The sequence below is a fragment of the Amyelois transitella genome, chromosome 4 (genome assembly GCF_032362555.1).
Source record: "Amyelois transitella isolate CPQ chromosome 4, ilAmyTran1.1, whole genome shotgun sequence".
Classification (NCBI taxonomy): domain Eukaryota; kingdom Metazoa; phylum Arthropoda; class Insecta; order Lepidoptera; family Pyralidae; genus Amyelois; species Amyelois transitella.
Window position 1 is genome coordinate 458,326 of NC_083507.1, and position 21,450 is coordinate 479,775.

Sequence of the window (21,450 nt, forward strand, 5' to 3'; positions counted from 1 at the left end):
CATATTTCAGAAAGTACGAAAAAAAAAAAGTATCAAAATCCACATTATGAACCGATATTTTTCTTTTAACGTTTTTAAATATCCTTTAGATGGGTACACTTAACAGTTAAATTTATGCTGTTGAATTAAAAGTCACCCTGTATATACGGGACAAATTACACAGATAATCTACCTTCCGAAGCCACTTCGATCACCTATCCAAGTGGGGACTGCGCCTAGAGTTGCTTAAAAATGCTGCAGTGCAGTTTGTGCCTCCGCTTCTTCTACACACGCGCTTTTGAAGCGGTAGTAGTTATAATTAGATTTAAGTGATGTGACGTCAATAAGTGATAACTTGTATCCAATTTTGAAAATTATCTATCCTATTGCACATTATTGAACGAATCATCTTTCCACAGAGCCAGTCCAACAGACGAGACGCAAGTATCGGCGTCCCTTTCCGCCGGAGAACTATTGGTGCACCTCCGCTTCAACCAGACCTCCGAGAACTACACGGTGGGCGGCACGAGGCTCGACAACGGGCACATGCATCTCATTGAGGTGAGAGACACGCTGACACACGGGCGTCTCTATTGAGAACTGCTGGTTCACTTCCGCTTCAACCAGACCTCGAAATGAATTACATGCATACATATATGGTCACGTCTATATCCCTTGCGGGGTAGACGGAGCCAACAGTCCTGAAAAGACTGAATGGCCACGTTCAGCTATTTGGCATAATGATAGAATTGAGATTCAAATAGTGACAGGTTGCTAGCCCATCGCCTAAAAAAGAATCCCAAGTTTGTAAGCCTATCCCTTAGTCGCCTTTTACGACATCCATGGGAAAGAGATGGAGTGGTCCTATTCCTATGAAATAATTATTGTTAAACGTAAATAGACTGTAAACCAATAAGGGCGAACGTCGATGGTCGAATCGGTAAGGTGCCGGTTAATATGCGTGTGGCGCAAAACAGGCTCAGGTTCGAATCCCACCCCAGGCTATTTTCGAAGATATGTACAGTAGTTTGAACATTAACCGATGCTTTTACGGTGAGGGGCAACATCGTGAGGAAACCTGCACATTCAGGCAACTGGATGTGTGACCATGATCGATCCAACACGGGTAAGGTTCCCCTGCAAAGGTTGCGGAGGTCAGACGGGAGTAGCTTCGTGTATAAACCTGACTCGCCCAATCCAGGATCCATGGTCGAGTGCTTACCCCGGGCTCCTCTCCAGAGTGCTGAGGTCGCAACCGGGACTAAAGCCAAGAGGAAGAAGACTGTAAACCAATAGTATACGCGCATCACCGTTTTATTGTGTTGTCCATGTGATAAAATAATGCTATAATTGTCAATGTAGCGGGAGCGATGATTCGGCTCGACTGCCACCAAAGGGAAGATCTTCCGCCAGGCTAGGTGTGTCGCCTGGGGAACCGCGCGACAGACGATGTTGAGTCGGAGATTGTAGATATGCTTCAATCCGTGAAATCTTTGTAATCGCGATTTAGATTCTTCGCTGCTATTGGTTGAGTGCGTCAATTTCTTCGTGATGATTGACAGTTGTTGTGTATTTGGCTGACGTGTGACGTAGAGATGTCGCCACAATGTCCAATGTTTTTATCAAAATTTTGTTTTTTCGTAGGTGGTGCGAAATTCCACGCTGGTACAAGTGAAACTGAACGGCACGGAGTACTTCAGAAAGTCTATATCGGCGGCGAAGCAGCTGGACGCGCAGGTAAGACTGGAACAAACCCGGTTCGCTTTTAGAAGGCTTAAAATTTTAAATTTTAACAATGTATGTACATACATAAAACTCACGCCTCTTTCCCGTAGGGGTAGGCAGAGACTACCTCTTTCCACTTGCCACGATCCCTGCATACTTCCTTTGCTTCATCCACATTCATAACTCTCTTCATGCAAGCCTTCAATGTATGTACGTGGAAACAATTTCTATATAGAGAGATAATTTTAAAATTTTACCCGTTTCGGATTCGAATCGTGGAACTTCGAGACGCAAACGCGAAAGTAAGTTTGTTTGTTTGCAACGTCGTCATTGTCGTCGTTTGTCTGAACCTCTTCTTCTTCTTGAAATTTCGTGTAATCGTTCGTATTTATAAATACGGGTCTTTAATTCCGGTAAAAATTAAAGTTTCTGTGAGATTTACGCAAAACTAATGTTTAGCACGTGAGTTTAAAAATGTATTTACATTTAATACGTACTGTTTAACCCCACAGGTGCTGTACCTGGGCGGCCCCCCTCCCCCGCCGCCCGCGCCCGCCGCCGCGAACGCGCTGAGCACGCCGCCCCCCACTGACCTCGACGACGCTGACTACTTCAAGGGAGTCATACAGGACGTGCAGGTAGTGTTCAGGCGGTCGATGAAATGTGGACGCCCGCAAGGGTCTGATTTGGGACCGCTTTTATTTATCAAGTTTAGTGTTACAATTTTTCGTGTGTATGTATGGGACTGGTGGAGTGGGAAGGCCTAGACGAACGTACCTTGATCAAACGGGAGAGGTCCTGACAAAAGGTCAGATCAAGAGTACCCGAAACCGACGGGTTTGCATGTAAAATGTTATGAATATTCAGGGTTTGTGGCAAGTGGAAAGATGTACTTTCTGCCTATCTCTTCTGGAAAGAGGCGTGATTTATGTATGTATGTGTTTTTGACATTTATATTATACATATTGGGTTGGCCTCGAAGTACTAAAAGAAACTATATTATATCAAAAATATTTACATGATAAACTTCCAAGGTTTTGACCTTGACTTTGTCAGACAGCTGTGTCTGCATTGTAATGACCACGACTGCTCTTGTTCTCTATAAGAAACATTTGACAATTCGTCATTCATTTCAATCATTAACCCAAATAGCTGAACGTGGCCATTCAGTCTTTTCGAGACTGTTGGCTCTGTCTACCCCGCAAGGGATATAAACGTGACCATATGTATGTATGACAATTGGTCAGGTGTCGAACGGCGTGAACGTGACCGTGGTGGAGTTCTTCCCCCTGGGGTCCGTGGCGGGGCTCCAGCTGCCGCCGCCCTTCGGCCACGTGTCCCTGGACCCCGCCGGGGTGCTCCGCGGCGTCGTGTCGGACGACGCGTGCGCCTCGCGGCCGTGCCTGCACAACGCCACGTGCACGCTCACCTGGAACGACTTCACGTGAGTGTAGCGGCTGTGTGCGCACGCGCAGGTCGGACGTATAAACAACATTTTTGGAAGAAATCCCGATTGGGATAAGAACGCCGTTGTACATGTTCTTCTAAATCCAATTTCCACCAACCTATTAAGCTACCTACTTTCCGGGTATAAAAGCCGATTCGCGGGATAGGTGTCATTGCTTTGACACTTAAACTAACGTAGTATTGAAATGCCTGCCTTACAAATTTTAGGAAAGATTCTGTAATAGCCGTCATATTCTGGGAAGTTTGTGTAATAGCTGTCATATTTTGGGAAAGTTTCTGTAATAGCCGTCATATTTTGGGAAAGTTTCTGTAAATGCCTTAATTTTTTGGGAAAATTTCTATAATAGCCAACGATTTTAGTTCCCAACACTTTGTTATAAGAGATAATTTCAAACTTATGTTTGTCTGTACGTGTGTATAGTTGCACCTGCCTGCGCGGCTACAAGGGCAAGCAGTGCGCCGAGGTGGAGTTCTGCCAGCTGCAGGGCTGCCCCTTCAACTCCCACTGCAGGAACCTGGACGCGGGGTGAGTCACTCTTGACATGATCATCATCTTCCACCTGGCTGTAGTCTTGGTTACATCCACACCACTCAAATTCAAAATTTTGATTCATTATTATAGGATACTTCATATCGCTTATCGTCAAAACTTTTGGTTTCTCAACATTGGTTGACGTCAAATAAATTACTTGAAACTTAGTTTACTGCCGCTTCCAAGTCAGTGCAGAAGAAGCGGTAACAACACTCTGGAGAAGAGCCCGGGGTGCGCATTTGATTTCGATCCAGGATTGAGTCAGTTTTTTGCACGAAGCGACTCCCGTCTGACCTCCGCAACCTTTGCAGGGGAACCTAACCCGTATTGGATCTATGGTTACACATCCAGTTGCCTGAATGTGCAGGTTTCCTCACGATGTTTTCCCTCACCGTAAGAGCTTCGCAAATGTATATTACTTTAAGAAGAGTCATTGGTACATGGCCGAGGTGGGATTTGAACCTGTACCTTTACCTGTACCTGTACCTTTCTAAACATCACGCATTTTAACCGCCCGGCCTAACGGATTCGGCCACCGACGCTCTGAAGTCTGATGACCTCATTGCAAGTACATTAAACTTGAAATCCAAAAACTAGATCTCTCGTTATATCGAACATTTCAAATGCCTCGTTCTGATAGGCTCAACAGCTCCAATATTTTAACGCCTAACAAAAATAAGAATCATGCGCAGTTACTTCGGTTTACCTTTTGAAAAGCCGTCATACTCTATAGCCTTTGTGTTATATAGTTTTTTTTTATTTAATCTTAACGTCTTTAATTCCAGTTACGAGTGCGTGTCGGAGGCCACGTTCGACGGGGTGAACACGACCCTGTCGTACAAGCTGCGCGTGCCGCGCTCTGTGTCCATCGCGGCGGAACAACAGGTGGAGCCGCCCACTTCGCTCACCATCACTTACAGGTCAGTATTAGATGGCTATAAAACTTTATTTGTAGCATTGAATTGTTATTGAATATATGTAGTTTTAATGTGGCAGAGTAATGGCGTAAGAAACCTAAATAATAATAATAAAAAAAAAACAAGTGGAGCCGCCAACCGACCTACCTATAAACCGTGGTTAACCAGACGGTTCCCGGTACCAATAAAAAAAAGCTTTCGTTCACATGTATGTATTAAAAGGAGACTAAGGGATAGATAGCTAGCAACATATTAATCATTGCTTGCGCGATTTAGACTTTTCGATGTTTTTGACCGATAGCGTATGTATTAAAAGGAGACTAAGGGATAGATAGCTAGCAACATATTAATCATTGCTTGCGCGATTTAGACTTTTCGATGTTTTTGACCGATAGCGTATGTATTAAAAGGAGACTAAGGGATAGATAGCTAGCAACATATTAATCATTGCTTGCGCGATTTAGACTTTTCGATGTTTTTGACCGATAGCGTCGCGTGTTTTTGTTTTTGTGACTTGTCGCGTAGAGATGTCGCCACAGTTCTACCATTAAGCCAAACAGCTGAATATAGCCCGTCAGTCTTTTCCAGACTGTTGACTCTTCATACCCCGCATGATATATAGACGTGATATATATATATATATATATGTCTTCAGGAGCAAGACCGGCGGCACATTATTCCGCGCTCAGTCCGGCAGCGGCGCCAGCATGGTCTGGTTCACGGTGGGCGTGTTCAAGGAGCAGGTGACCGTGGAGTGGCGGCTGTCCGCCAGCTCGCTGCCGCAGCTGCGGAGGATGAGGAGCAGGGACCACCTGCTGTGGAGCACGCTGCGGTTCCAGCTGCAAGGGGAGCTCGTGAGCGGTGAGTGCTGTCCAGGCAGCTGGTGGCCGTGGAGGGGCGGCTGTCCGCCAGCTCGCTGCCGCAGCTGCGGAGGATGAGGAGCAGGGACCACCTGCTGTGGAGCACGCTGCGGTTCCAGCTGCAAGGGGAGCTCGTGAGCGGTGAGTGCTGTCCAGGCAGCTGGTGACCGTGGAGGGGCGGCTGTCCGCCAGCTCGCTGCCGCAGCTGCGGAGGATGAGGAGCAGGGACCACCTGCTGTGGAGCACGCTGCGGTTCCAGCTGCAAGGGGAGCTCGTGAGCGGTGAGTGCTGTCCAGGCAGCTGGTGACCGTGGAGGGGCGGCTGTCCGCCAGCTCGCTGCCGCAGCTGCGGAGGATGAGGAGCAGGGACCACCTGCTGTGGAGCACGCTGCGGTTCCAGCTGCAAGGGGAGCTCGTGAGCGGTGAGTGCTGTCCAGGCAGCTGGTGACCGTGGAGGGGCGGCTGTCCGCCAGCTCGCTGCCGCAGCTGCGGAGGATGAGGAGCAGGGACCACCTGCTGTGGAGCACGCTGCGGTTCCAGCTGCAAGGGGAGCTCGTGAGCGGTGAGTGCTGTCCAGGCAGCTGGTGACCGTGGAGGGGCGGCTGTCCGCCAGCTCGCTGCCGCAGCTGCGGAGGATGAGGAGCAGGGACCACCTGCTGTGGAGCACGCTGCGGTTCCAGCTGCGCGGGGAGCTCGTGAGCGGTGAGTGCTGTTCAGGCAGCTGGTGACCGTGGAGGGAGGAGGAACAGACAACCTGGTAGATGCAGGCTGGCGAAGGAGGTGTTCAAGGAACAGAAATTCTTTGACGGCGCATCGGTAGTACGCTTGTCTGTGGCATCGGAGGTTCGAATCCCGGCCAGGGCTTGATGAGAAAAGAAGTTTTTCTGATTGGTCTGGGTCTTGGATGTTTATCTAGTATTTATTATAAAATATAGTATCGCTGAGTTATTATCTCGTAACACAAGTCTCGAACTTACTTCGAGGCCAACTCAATCAGTGTTATTTGTCGTATATATTTAATTATTTATTTATCTGGTTACCTGAGAAGTAACTCTAAAGACAAGGTCTGATAGAAGTTCGTGCGAAGCTGCTCGTGTGGGCTTTTGACCGATCGAAAAAGAAAGTAGAACGATTGTATCGGAAGATTTCAGTCCAGGTTCTTCATCTTTAAATTTTGGATTTTATATTTTTTATCACTAACCGATTTTCCCCTTTCAAATCACCAGCGAAAATCCTCGATAGATTGCATATTCTGAGTGCCGTGTGGTTCTCGGCACCAATGTAAAATAGAATCGGACCACCCCATATCTTTCCTATGGATGTCATAGAAGATGAATAAGGGACAGGCTTATAAATTTGGGATTATTCTTTTGGGCGATGCGCTAGCAACCTGTCACAAATATCTTTCCCATGGATGTCTTAAAAGATGAATAAGGGACAGGCTTATAAATTTGGGATTATTCTTATAGGCGATAGGCTAGCAACCTGCCACTATTTGAATCTCAATTTCTATCATTAAGCTTAACAGCCCAAGGTGGCCTGTCAGTTCTCAAAACTGTTGGCTCCGTCTACCCAGCAAGTGATAAAAATGTGATTATACATACATACACATATAAAATCACGCCTCTTTCCCGGAGGGGTAGGCAGAGACTATCTCTTTCCACTTGCCACGATCTCTGCATATTTCCTTCGCTTCATCCACATTCATAACTCTCTTCATGCAAGCTCGGCGGTTTCGGGTACTTAAAATGTGATTGTATAAACGAATTGATTATCCCCCAGGTTCATTCGTGGACGCGGAAGGTCACGAGGAGACCCTGATGAGCGCGTCCATCGACGCGGCGGCCTGGCAGCGCCTAATGCTGGACGGCGAGCTGCAGCTGGGCGGCGTCAGGCCCGACCCCGCCTACACCACGCAGCTGGTCAGCGCTCCACTCTTTGTAGATAGATAGATAGATAAAAACGTTTATTCAGTTGCTACAGACACAAAATACAGAGTTAAACAAAACATTATAATAACACAGTTGAGATGCATTTGCGTGCTGCAGCAAGTAGAAAAGGTCATAACTCAGCGGAATTTTTGCACTAACTGAAGAGCTAGCTTTGTCTCTCATTTAAGCTTGATACCCTCCAGTTGCACCCTTCTAATTCAAAATTCTAATTCAAGTTCTGTCATTCTGATTGACATATATATGTATATATACAAATACACACACACACATATACATATAATATACATACATATAATCATGTCTATATCCCTTGCGGGGTAGACAGAACCGACAGTCTTAAAAAGACTGATAGACCACATTGAACTATTTGGCTTAATGATAGATTTCAGATTGAAATAGTGCTAGCCCGTCGCCTAAAAGAATAATCCCAAGCGTATCCCTTAGTCGCCACTTACGACATCCATGGGAACGAGATGGAGTGGTCCTATTCCTTTTTGTTATTGGTACCGGGAACCACACGGTATTAAATATACATATATATACACTAGGCCGCCTGCGACTTCGTCCGCGGGATCTCCGGGATAAAAAGTAGCGTATATGTTATTCTGGGTCATCAGCTACCTACATACCAAATTTCATCGTAATCGGTTCAGTAGTTTTTGCGTGAAAGAGTAACAAACAACCATGCTGAAATCCTGACATACATACTCACAAACTTTCGCATTTATAATATTAGTAGATATGTATATACAATATAGCTTTGTTCTTTTTTTTTAATATACACATATAAAAAATATTTATTTATATTTTGTGTGTTCACAGTACGAGAACAGCACAGAAATGGCTATAACCGAGTACACTGACGGCGAAGACTTCACGGACAACTTGGCGGGAGAGTACTTTAAGGTCAGTATGTAGACAGACACACACCACGTCTTTATCCCTTGCGGGGTAGACAGAGCCAGCAGTCATTGGAGACTGACAGGCCACGTTCAGCTGTTAGGCTTAATGATAGAATAGAGATTAAAATGGTGACAGGTTGCTAGCCCATCTGTTTAAAGAATAATCCCAAGTTTATAAGATTATCCCTTAGTCGCCTTTTATGTCATCCGTGGGAAAGAGATGGAGTGGTCCTATTCTTTTTCATATTGTCGGGAACCACACGACAGTAAATATTTAATCATAAATAAAGTAGGTTGCAAACATATTATTTATAACTTTAATTTAATAATATCTCTCGTGAATTGGATATTGACTTATTTACTACGAGCATAGCGAGAGCTAAACGACTTTTATATGAGTACTTACAGGATTAGTAGTTTTTATTAATATTTTATATATTGTTAATTCTTAGACTTTAAGCACTTGTCAGCCATTTTACTTGTTGTTATCGATTGCGAGTGGCGTGTTTAGTTTTGTTCAACTTTTATATCACCATTGTATTTCTATTTGTGAGGACCTATAATTGGCTTCCTTGTTATGTATCGTGTTTATGTATTGTCATATAATTAGCTGTTGGTCTTCCTTGTAAAATAAAATAAAATAAAAATATACAGTACACAAGTCTAGTGGATAGTTAACAAATAATTGTGGGGAAGTGGAATAATGAATTAGATTACCGGGCGCGCAGGGCTGCATGGGCGCGGTGCACGTGGGCTCGCTGCTGCTGCCGTTCTTCACGGAGGCGGAGCTGTTCGTGGGCGCGGCGGCGGCGCTGCTGGCCGCGCAGCCGCACTACGCGCTGGTGGCGGGGCGCGGCTGGGGCGCGGCGCGCGGCGTGGGCTGCGTGCTGTGCCTGGAGGCCGACTGCGCGCGCGGCGGCCGCTGCCGCGACGTGCGCAGCCACTACGGCTGCGTGTGCGCGCCCGGCTACAGCGGCGACTACTGCGAGGTGCGTACACGCGTACGTACACGCGTACGCACGTACGTACGTACATTAAGTCACGCCTTTTCCCGGAGGGGGAGGCGGAGACTACATCGTTCCACTTGCCACGATCTCTGCGTACTTCCTTCGCTTCATCCACATTCATAACTTACATCATGCAAGCTCGGAGGATTCGGGTACTCTTGACTTGACCCTTTACCAGGACGTCCTTAATTTAATCAAGATATGGTGTCACAGACTAACTTATTACAGCTGCGCCACAGAGGCCGTTAAATCTGTGTTATTTGTCCAAAAAAAAAACATATGAAAACTAATACTAATACAGATACATAAACTCTTTCAAAATGTGTACTCTCTCTTAATCCATAAATGTAATTTGTACGTCCAGATTGATATAGACGAGTGCGCGTCCAACGAGTGTCAGAACGGCGCCACGTGTCAAGATGGCGTCGCTTCCTACACCTGTCTATGTCCGGAAGGCTTCGACGGCGAACTGTGAGTCTGAAAATATTTGTTTAATTTTTGTTAGTGTAATTGTGCTTTTTTCGTAAATAATTAAATTAAATTATGTGATCTCATTATGGTATTTACATATACATACATATAATCACGTCCATATCCCTTGCAGGTTAGACAGAGCCAATAGTCTTAAAAACATACATACATACATACATATGATCACGTCTATATCCCTAGCGGGGTAGACAGAGCCAACAGTCTTGAAAAGACTGAATGGCCACGTTCAGCTATTTGGCTTAATGATAGAATTGAGATTCAAATAGTGACAGGTTGCTAGCCCATCGCCTAATAAATCCCAAGTTTGTAAGCCTATCCCTTAGTCGCCTTTTACGACATCCATGGGAAAGAGATGGAGTGGTCCTATTCTTTTTTGTATTGGTGCCGGGAATCACACGGCACTAGTAAGTCTTAAAAAGACTGATAATAGGCCACGTTAAGCTGTTTGGCTTAATGATGGAATTGAGATTCAAATAGTGACAGGTTGCTAATCTCTCGCCTAAAAGAAGAGTCCCAAGTTTATAAGGATAAGGTTTAGGTAAACCTAATCCTAATCAAACTCTGTGTAGGTCAGACGAGTGTTGCCAAGCTAGGAGGGAGAAGATTTATTGCAAAATGAATTTAATGATTTTATTTCAAAAAATAATTTTCTTTTTAAAAATGGATTTCCTTGGTGCTATATTTAATTATCGTGTACCTGTCGCGTGACAGATAAAATAAGAATGGTTCTCTCCGCAGCTGCGAGCACGACATCGACGAGTGCGCGTCGTCCCCGTGCCTGCACGGCGGCTCGTGCGCGGACCGCGCGGGCGGCTTCTCGTGCGCATGCGCCGCCGACTGGGGCGGCGCCACCTGCGACGTGCCGCGCCGCCGCGCCTGCGCACAGCGGCCCTGCCGCCCGCTGCGCGCCTCCTGCGCAGACACGCCGCCCGGTAACCCGCCACCACCGCCACTACCACCCCCACCACAACCACCACTATCACCACCATTATCACTACCACCACCACCACCACTACCACCACCACCACTACCACAACAACCATCACCACCACCACTACCATCACCACTACAACACCACTACCATCACTACCATCACCACCACTACTACCATCACCAACACCACTACCACCACCACCACTACCACAACAACCATCACCACCACCACTACCATCACCACTACAACACCACTACCATCACTACCATCACCACCACTACTACCATCACCAACACCACTACCACCACCACCACTACCACAACAACCATCACCACCACCACTACCATCACCACTACAACACCACTACCATCACTACCACTACCATCACCACTACTACCATCACCACCACCACTTCCACTACCACCACTACCCAATACCACTACAGACCAATATTTTTTTTACACCAACTTTAATTACTCACGTCATTAAACGTTATTATTTTGATGTTTCCAATTTTGTACCAAACTCATCGTACACAATTTATAACCTTACATTCGTTTTATTGCAGACCCGCCCACCGGCAACAACTACACCTGCCACTGCTTCGACGGCTTCGAAGGGGTTCACTGCGAGTTCGCGTTCTGCGAAGTGAAGCCCTGCGAGCACGGGGAGTGCGTGGTGACTGACGGACAGGTACGTACATACTGCGTGAATTTATGTGTACATACGTACACATAAAACGTACGTCTACGCACGTACGTACGACTACGTCTTTCCATTTGCCACGATCTCTTCACACTTGTGCCGTGTGTTTCCCGGCACCAATAATATAAAAAAAAGAATAGGAACACTCCACACTTATAAACTTGAGATTCTTTATTTAGACGACGTTCTAGCAATCCGTCAATTTTATCATCAAGCCAAACAGCTGAACGTGGCCTATCAGTTTTGTCAAGATTGTTGGCTCTGTTTACCCCGAATAGACGTGATTATATGTAGATATGTGTTAAAAATAATTATTGTAAACCTTTTTCTATTCCAGAAACCGTTCTGCTCGTGTCCCGAGGGCTACTCGGGCAAGTACTGCGAGACGGAGCGCGACTCGTGCTCGGAGGACGCGGCGCTGTGTCGGCACGGCGGGCGCTGCCTGCCCGCGCGGCCCGGCTTCCGCTGCGACTGCGCCGGGACTGGTAACGTGACACATACAGTACCTGGGTGACAGAGCTGTGCTCGGAGGACGCGGCGCTGTGTCGGCACGGCGGGCGCTGCCTGCCCGCGCGGCCCGGCTTCCGCTGCGACTGCGCCGGGACTGGTAACGTGACACATACAGTACCTGGGTGACAGAGCTGTGCTCGGAGGACGCGGCGCTGTGTCGGCACGGCGGGCGCTGCCTGCCCGCGCGGCCCGGCTTCCGCTGCGACTGCGCCGGGACTGGTAACGTGACACATACAGTACCTGGGTGACAGAGCTGTGCTCGGAGGACGCGGCGCTGTGTCGGCACGGCGGGCGCTGCCTGCCCGCGCGGCCCGGCTTCCGCTGCGACTGCGCCGGGACTGGTAACGTGACACATACAGTACCTGGGTGACAGAGCTGTGCTCGGAGGACGCGGCGCTGTGTCGGCACGGCGGGCGCTGCCTGCCCGCGCGGCCCGGCTTCCGCTGCGACTGCGCCGGGACTGGTAACGTGACACATACAGTACCTGGGTGACAGAGCTGTGCTCGGAGGACGCGGCGCTGTGTCGGCACGGCGGGCGCTGCCTGCCCGCGCGGCCCGGCTTCCGCTGCGACTGCGCCGGGACTGGTAACGTGACACATACAGTACCTGGGTGACAGAGCTGTGCTCGGAGGACGCGGCGCTGTGTCGGCACGGCGGGCGCTGCCTGCCCGCGCGGCCCGGCTTCCGCTGCGACTGCGCCGGGACTGGTAACGTGACACATACAGTACCTGGGTGACAGAGCTGTGCTCGGAGGACGCGGCGCTGTGTCGGCACGGCGGGCGCTGCCTGCCCGCGCGGCCCGGCTTCCGCTGCGACTGCGCCGGGACTGGTAACGTGACACATACAGTACCTGGGTGACAGAGCTGTGCTCGGAGGACGCGGCGCTGTGTCGGCACGGCGGGCGCTGCCTGCCCGCGCGGCCCGGCTTCCGCTGCGACTGCGCCGGGACTGGTAACGTGACACATACAGTACCTGGGTGACAGAGCTGTGCTCGGAGGACGCGGCGCTGTGTCGGCACGGCGGGCGCTGCCTGCCCGCGCGGCCCGGCTTCCGCTGCGACTGCGCCGGGACTGGTAACGTGACACATACAGTACCTGGGTGACAGAGCTGTGCTCGGAGGACGCGGCGCTGTGTCGGCACGGCGGGCGCTGCCTGCCCGCGCGGCCCGGCTTCCGCTGCGACTGCGCCGGGACTGGTAACGTGACACATACAGTACCTGGGTGACAGAGCTGTGCTCGGAGGACGCGGCGCTGTGTCGGCACGGCGGGCGCTGCCTGCCCGCGCGGCCCGGCTTCCGCTGCGACTGCGCCGGGACTGGTAACGTGACACATACAGTACCTGGGTGACAGAGCTGTGCTCGGAGGACGCGGCGCTGTGTCGGCACGGCGGGCGCTGCCTGCCCGCGCGGCCCGGCTTCCGCTGCGACTGCGCCGGGACTGGTAACGTGACACATACAGTACCTGGGTGACAGAGCTGTGCTCGGAGGACGCGGCGCTGTGTCGGCACGGCGGGCGCTGCCTGCCCGCGCGGCCCGGCTTCCGCTGCGACTGCGCCGGGACTGGTAACGTGACACATACAGTACCTGGGTGACAGAGCTGTGCTCGGAGGACGCGGCGCTGTGTCGGCACGGCGGGCGCTGCCTGCCCGCGCGGCCCGGCTTCCGCTGCGACTGCGCCGGGACTGGTAACGTGACACATACAGTACCTGGGTGACAGAGCTGTGCTCGGAGGACGCGGCGCTGTGTCGGCACGGCGGGCGCTGCCTGCCCGCGCGGCCCGGCTTCCGCTGCGACTGCGCCGGGACTGGTAACGTGACACATACAGTACCTGGGTGACAGAGCTGTGCTCGGAGGACGCGGCGCTGTGTCGGCACGGCGGGCGCTGCCTGCCCGCGCGGCCCGGCTTCCGCTGCGACTGCGCCGGGACTGGTAACGTGACACATACAGTACCTGGGTGACAGAGCTGTGCTCGGAGGACGCGGCGCTGTGTCGGCACGGCGGGCGCTGCCTGCCCGCGCGGCCCGGCTTCCGCTGCGACTGCGCCGGGACTGGTAACGTGACACATACAGTACCTGGGTGACAGAGCTGTGCTCGGAGGACGCGGCGCTGTGTCGGCACGGCGGGCGCTGCCTGCCCGCGCGGCCCGGCTTCCGCTGCGACTGCGCCGGGACTGGTAACGTGACACATACAGTACCTGGGTGACAGAGCTGTGCTCGGAGGACGCGGCGCTGTGTCGGCACGGCGGGCGCTGCCTGCCCGCGCGGCCCGGCTTCCGCTGCGACTGCGCCGGGACTGGTAACGTGACACATACAGTACCTGGGTGACAGAGCTGTGCTCGGAGGACGCGGCGCTGTGTCGGCACGGCGGGCGCTGCCTGCCCGCGCGGCCCGGCTTCCGCTGCGACTGCGCCGGGACTGGTAACGTGACACATACAGTACCTGGGTGACAGAGCTGTGCTCGGAGGACGCGGCGCTGTGTCGGCACGGCGGGCGCTGCCTGCCCGCGCGGCCCGGCTTCCGCTGCGACTGCGCCGGGACTGGTAACGTGACACATACAGTACCTGGGTGACAGAGCTGTGCTCGGAGGACGCGGCGCTGTGTCGGCACGGCGGGCGCTGCCTGCCCGCGCGGCCCGGCTTCCGCTGCGACTGCGCCGGGACTGGTAACGTGACACATACAGTACCTGGGTGACAGAGCTGTGCTCGGAGGACGCGGCGCTGTGTCGGCACGGCGGGCGCTGCCTGCCCGCGCGGCCCGGCTTCCGCTGCGACTGCGCCGGGACTGGTAACGTGACACATACAGTACCTGGGTGACAGAGCTGTGCTCGGAGGACGCGGCGCTGTGTCGGCACGGCGGGCGCTGCCTGCCCGCGCGGCCCGGCTTCCGCTGCGACTGCGCCGGGACTGGTAACAAGTTTATAAGCCCATCCCTTAGTCGCCTTTAACAACATAAAAACGGGAAAGATATGGAGTGGTTAAATTATAAAGTGCCGTAAACCACACAGCACTTACAATATAATATTTAACGATAATACAAAATAATAAAAAAAAATTGTTAATTATCAAATTTAAAATTAATTTTTGTTTTCATTTTATTTGCGTGGGGATATAAATCCAACACGTAGATGCCCTTTGGAGAAGTTGATGTTATGTTGTTCTCCTGCCAAAACCCGTTCCCGGACATATCAATAGATGATATGTCCATGAACAGGTCTCGACAAACCTTTTCCTTATTACAAAATAAGGAAAAGGATTATGGGTTATGGAGTTGACGTTTGGATGGATTTAAAATGGGCTATTGCTGGAGAAGTTCGGACACCTGCCATAATCATGAATACGTGACTATTATGTGGCAGGTGGTGACTCATTTTATTATTATTATTACATTTTATTATTTTTTAATATTATCTGTATTTAATTTTATTTTCCTGCCGGTCTGATAAAATAAAAATACTGTAATTTCCGCGAAATTAGATGATTTATTAGCGCCACCTACACCAATTATTTATAATTATGTAGACACTCTAAGACATAAACGCGTCTTTTATAACTATGTACTATTTCTTGTAACTGTGTTCATTTCTGGCTGTGCACAGGGGCGTGTTGGTCCCGACATTAATGTATGGGAGTGAAAGTTGGGTATGGCAAAAGAAGCATGAAAGCAGAATAAATGCAGTGGAAATGAGAGCGTTAAGGAGTATGATGGGTGTGAAATTGAGTGACAGGATAAGGAACAGCGTGATAAGGGAATGTTGTGATGTGAAAGAAGATGTAGTTACAGGAATAGAAAAGGGTATGTTAAGATGGTTCGGTCATGTGGAGAGGATGAATGAAAGCAGGTTGACTAAGCAGATATACAAGGAGAGTGTGGAGGGAAAGGTCGGAGTGGGAAGACCTAGACGAACGTATCTTGATCAAATTAAGGACGTCCTGGTAAAGGGTCAGGTCAAAAGTACCCGAAACCGCCGAGCTTGTATGAAGAGAGTTATGAATGTGGACGAAGCGAAAGAAGTATGCAGAGATCGTGGCAAGTGGAAAGAGGTAGTCTCTGCCTACCCCTCCGGGAAAGAGGCGTGATTTTATGTATGTATGTATGTATGTATGTGTTCATTTCTGTGCAATAAAGATATATTTCAAATTCAAAATCTTGATTGCTGATATTAATAAAGTACATCAGTTGAATTACTTGTTTAAGTTGAAAGTTACTGCTTATACATAGGTACAATATAAATCCTGTCGCGCATCGCAATTTTAAAATAATACAAACAAAAATGCGCACGGTCTTGACACACTTATAACATTTGCATTGTTTATCACGTGCGTAAAAGATTTTATTTTAAACATACATGTATAGAATCACTACTGAGGGACTGCCGGCTCTGTCTACCCCCCTCAAGGGATGTCCCTTTGGTCAGATTAATAACATCCATAGGTACATACATATAATCACGTGTGACATACTGTCGGCTCTGTCTACCCCGCAAGGGACATCCCTTGCGGGGTAGGCAGAGACAATTTGATACTTTGGTCAGATCAATAACTTACATACTTACATATAATCACGTCTATGTCTCTTGCGGGGTAGACGTGCACCAATAGAAAAAAGGTGGACGAAGTCGCGGGCACAGCTAGTTACAAAGTTACAAATAAAATGAATTGATATACTAAGCAACCATTTTTTATTAAGCTTAATAATGTAATGTTTGTATACGATACATACATAAAATTACGTCTCTTTCCCGGAGGGGTAGACAGAGACTACATCTTTCCGCGATCCCTGCACACTTCTTTCGCTTCATCCACATTCCTAACTCTCTTCATGCAAGCTCGTCGGTTTCGGGTACTCTTGACCAGATCTTTTGCTAGAACATCTCCGATTTAATCAAGGTACGTTCGTCTAGGCCTTCCCACACCAACAGTCCCATTCACACTTCCTTTGTATATTTGCTTAGCCAACCTGTTTTCATTCATCCTCTCAACATGAACAAATCGTCCAAGCATTCCCTTTTCTATTCCTGTTTCGAATACTCTTGACCTGACCTTTCTCCTTTATTATTTGTTTATATATATGTAAAAAAATACACGTTATTATTTGTATGACACGCGTGTAGCGGTCACAATGCTCGCGGCCGTATGCGCACGCTATCTTATCTCGACGCGCTCGATCGCAAGGTATCTACTGATAACGGTGATAACACTGCTAAGGCTCTCAAACTGGAACTTATTTTTCATATCGGGTAACAGACTATTGATTATATGAACATGTTTAACTTTCCGAATTAATATGAAGTGAACATTTTCAATTATATTAATTTGTCTTGAAACTTATGCCGCTATATCTAAGGAAATTAAAAGCGGGTCTATAAATTATTCTGTAAATGTATAATCACGTCTTTATTAGTCTTGAGAAGACTAAAAAGCCACGTTCAGCTTTATGGCTTAATGATGGAATTGAGATTCGAATAGTGACTGGTTCCTAGCCCATCGACTACAAGAAGAATACCAAGTTAATTAGCCTTTCCCTTATTCGCCTTTTATGACATCCATAGGAAAGACATGGCGTGGTCCTTATCTAAAATTGCAGGGAAAGACAAGGCACACGGAAAATTTATAAGCGATTTAAAAGACAATTAAGCATATTTTTATTTGCAAAAATAAATACCGAAATCATACCTAATGGCCATTTCCCGATAAATAACTCATTCATTATTTAAATAATTGAAATATGATGACCACAGTGAATTAGGAGCAGTACATGTAACGTCATTAAATCTGCTTAATGCATCTTTCCTATAAACAAACTGAGGAAAAACTTGTACTTTAATTATCACTACCCATTCATACGTCACGCCGTGAATCCCGCGCACGGGACAGACAGACAAGGCGTGACATTGCATTACTCAACACAATGTGTCACCGCCATTGACCGCTGTGACGTGAACGATAACGCACAGTTTGAGAACCTCTGCTCGGATCGAGGTTAGTGCGAGTTGAAGTCATGGAATACGCGGGGTAATATCTCGCGAAAGATGAGGTAGTTCGTGTGAAAGTGGTCAAAAAGTGCAAATATGAATTGGATATTGAGAACAGTGTTGGCGGTCGCCTTAACAGGTATACAAATGTGAATCATTAATCGTTATGATCATTGTTTAAATCATTTATGTATAGACATGTCAGCCTTGTAACTAGCATGTTAATATGTTGTCGATTTAAGCTGTGTGCAATAGTTTATCTAATGAAACGCGTATTTTGAAAAAAATGTCATATGTTTATGTCTCAGTTATACAAGTTTCAATATGTTAAAGTAACAACGGAATGTATCTCACGCCTGATAATAATCGATTATTATTATATCAGACCCAGTTTGGAACTCGTTTTGGAATCGATTGAGTAATACATTAGTTTTGATTGTTCTTATCATTTGTATAAACAGTGAGTTCTTAATTCTGCTGACTTTAGTCTCAGTTGCATCCTCACCACTCTGGAGAGGAGCCTGGGGTATGCCTTTGACCATGGGTCATATATTGGGCGAGTCACGTTTATACACGAAGTGACTCCCATCTGACCTCCGCAACCTTTGCAGGAGAACCTAACCCGTATTGGATGTAAACAGTGAGTTCTATTCTTGGTTATGAGAATATAAATAACTTCGGATATAAATTATAATTCAAAAACATAAGTCATTTAAGGTCAATGTGTTTCCCTATACAAAAATAATGGAATTTGCTAGTAGAGGCCGCCCGCGACTTCGCCCGCGTGGAATCATATAATAGCATAACTTAACAATCATTCCCGCGGGGACTCCGGGATAAAAAGTAGCCTATATTTAATTCTGGGTCTTCAGCTACCTACATAACGAATTCCATCATAATCGGTTCAGTAGTTTTTGCGTGAAAGAGTAACAAAAATCCATACTGACATACTCACAAACTTTCGCATTTATAATATTAGTTGGATTTATAAACAAATTTGAGCATGTTTCTGCCTTTTTTTATTCAACTCGTCTAAATCGCAAGTTCAATACAAATTAATCTACCGGTGTAAATCCTGATTAGCATTTTATCGGCCAAGCAGAATAATCTCCTAATGAATCATAATTATCACTTGTTTTTACTTTACTTTTTAAATTATATTTTTAAGACTGTTGGCTCTGTCTACCCCGCAAGGGATATAGTTGTGACTATATGGATGCATATACGAATGCTTGCTTCACTGTATATTTTATGTTTATACTCGTGCTCGAAGTCATATCAGTCACTGTCAAACACCAGCGTAATTCATGCGCGTGCGCTGATAACCTGACGGAAATCTTTTTGTATTAACACTTTATTATTTCGAATTAATTACTTGCCAAAGTTGGCGTCGCACCGTGATTGTATTCATTTGGATTTACCTCAATGATCCTTTTTTTTAAACTTGTTTTCAGTTAACTAATGACAATGATTTTTAATCAATATATTTTGTTCCGTGTGGTACCCGGCACCAATAAAGAAAAGAATAGTACCACGCCATCTCTTTCCCATGGATATCGTAAAAGACGACTAAGGGATATGCTTATAAACTTGGGATTCTTCTTTTAGGCGATGGGCTAGCAACCTGTCACTACTTGGATCTCAACTCTACCATAAAGTCAAATAGCTGAACGTGGCCTCTCAGTCTTTGCAAGATTGTTGGCTCTGTCTACCCCGCAAGGGATACAGACGTGATTTATACGTACATATGTATTTAAATTTTGTTTCCGTTAATTTAATTCCCATGAAAAGGTGATAATCACGTCTCCATATACAATAAATCAAGTGTTGGTCATAATGCAATTACAGCGATAAAATAAAAACTTCACACAAATAGTAATGTATAACGTTGTATCGCGCAGGCTACACCGGCGCGCGGTGCGAGACGGACGTGGACGAGTGCGCGACCGGCATGGTGAGCTGCGGGCCAGGGGAATGTCTCAACCTCGACGGCTCATTCACGTTAGTATTGAAATTCAAAGGTTTTATTCATTACATTAGCTAACCCGGCAAACGTTGTTTTGCCATATAGGTAAATAATTTTTAAAGTAATTTCTACATACATAAAATCACGCCTCTTTCCCGGAGGGGTAGGCAGAGACTACCTCTTTCCACTTGCCACGATCTCTGCATACTTCCTTTGCTTCATCCACATTCAAAACTCTCTTCATGCAAGCTCGGCATTAAAGTAATTTCTAATTAAAAAAAAATGTTAAGGGTGGACAACCCTTATCACTAAGGGGTATGTAAAATAGATATTGGCCGATTCTCAGACCTAATCAATATGCTCACAAAATTTTGTGAGAATTGGTCAAGCCGTTTCGGAGGAGTACGGGAACGAACATTGCGACACGAGAATTTTGCCGGGAACGACACAGCAATATAAAAAAAATCGGTATAAAAAAAAGAAATGTACAATATTATGAATGGAGAATTAAATGTAATGGACATATTGAATGTACAGTTGCATCTGCTCATCCGGTTTCTGCGGCGTGGAGTGCAAGCTGCGCGACCCGTGTTTCGAGCCGCACGGCAACCGGACCGGGCCGTGCGCGCACGGCGCCTGCTCGCAGCGCTGCGCCGGCGCACCCGCCTACCGCTGCGACTGCCACGAGGGCTGGCAGGGGATTAATTGCACGGAACAGGTCGGTGGTTTAACTGTTTAATGTTATTATTTATATTTACTTTGATTTAAGGAAAGAGGTGATCTCTGCCTACCCCTCCGGGAAAGAGGCGTGATTTTATGTATGTATGTACTTTGATTTAGTATGAAACTATTGGACGGACAGAAGAGAGGAATGTTCGTTCGGATATAAATATAGTATATGTGATCGGAAAATCACAAGAGCAGCAACTTTGTAAACTTCCTAGGAAATTTATAAACTGTCGTGGGATTCTAAACGACAGATGAATTGTATTATCTTAAGTCTACATTTTATTTATTTTATTTAGGTAAATAAACACCTATTTACCTACTTGATTTTATTTCTATATCATTATCTTAAAAAAAATAATTTTGTTAAGGTTCGTAAACAGCTGTCAGAATTCCGTCGAATTTTAAATAAGATTATAGCGCACTACCGCTCCATTACATGGCTACAAAGGCGGTTTTTGCCTTGTCAATCTCCCTTTTGCTCTTTTTGGCTCTGGGACGTAGTCCCTTGCGGGGTAGACAGACGTGACCAAATGTGTGTATGTATTTATTAAATTATGATGGTCCCCCCCGCAGGCGGCGTGGGAAGGCCCCGGCGCGCTGGGCGGCGGGCGGGGCGCCGTGATCGGCGTGGGCGCAGCGCTGCTGGCGCTGGCGCTGCTGGCCGCGGGCGTCGCCGCGCTCGCCGCGCAGGTAACGCAGCATCATCGTCATTGTCATTCCAGCCGTAGGAGACGTCCACTGCCGGACATAGGCCTCCCCTAATGACTTCCATCTTGCTCTGCTGGAAGCGGTTTCCCAGCGGGAAA

At 47.7% G+C, this 21,450-nt stretch overlaps 1 protein-coding gene across 1 annotated transcript in view; it reads left to right on the top strand.

The window, feature by feature from the left end:
- Window positions 1–21,450, top strand: part of LOC106132935 (protein crumbs) — a 73,282-nt gene that overhangs the window by 48,015 nt on the left and 3,817 nt on the right. Inside the window, exons 28-46 of the mRNA XM_060954684.1 lie at window positions 399–540; window positions 1,624–1,716; window positions 2,217–2,342; window positions 2,952–3,148; window positions 3,593–3,697; window positions 4,489–4,623; window positions 5,276–5,481; window positions 5,907–6,041; window positions 7,262–7,401; window positions 8,254–8,337; window positions 9,062–9,322; window positions 9,705–9,811; window positions 10,571–10,764; window positions 11,335–11,459; window positions 11,809–11,973; window positions 18,028–18,088; window positions 19,851–19,950; window positions 20,453–20,633; window positions 21,218–21,334. Of these exons, the coding sequence (XP_060810667.1) occupies window positions 399–540; window positions 1,624–1,716; window positions 2,217–2,342; window positions 2,952–3,148; window positions 3,593–3,697; window positions 4,489–4,623; window positions 5,276–5,481; window positions 5,907–6,041; window positions 7,262–7,401; window positions 8,254–8,337; window positions 9,062–9,322; window positions 9,705–9,811; window positions 10,571–10,764; window positions 11,335–11,459; window positions 11,809–11,973; window positions 18,028–18,088; window positions 19,851–19,950; window positions 20,453–20,633; window positions 21,218–21,334 (2,674 nt within the window). The remainder of the gene's footprint in view (window positions 1–398; window positions 541–1,623; window positions 1,717–2,216; window positions 2,343–2,951; window positions 3,149–3,592; window positions 3,698–4,488; window positions 4,624–5,275; window positions 5,482–5,906; window positions 6,042–7,261; window positions 7,402–8,253; window positions 8,338–9,061; window positions 9,323–9,704; window positions 9,812–10,570; window positions 10,765–11,334; window positions 11,460–11,808; window positions 11,974–18,027; window positions 18,089–19,850; window positions 19,951–20,452; window positions 20,634–21,217; window positions 21,335–21,450) is intronic.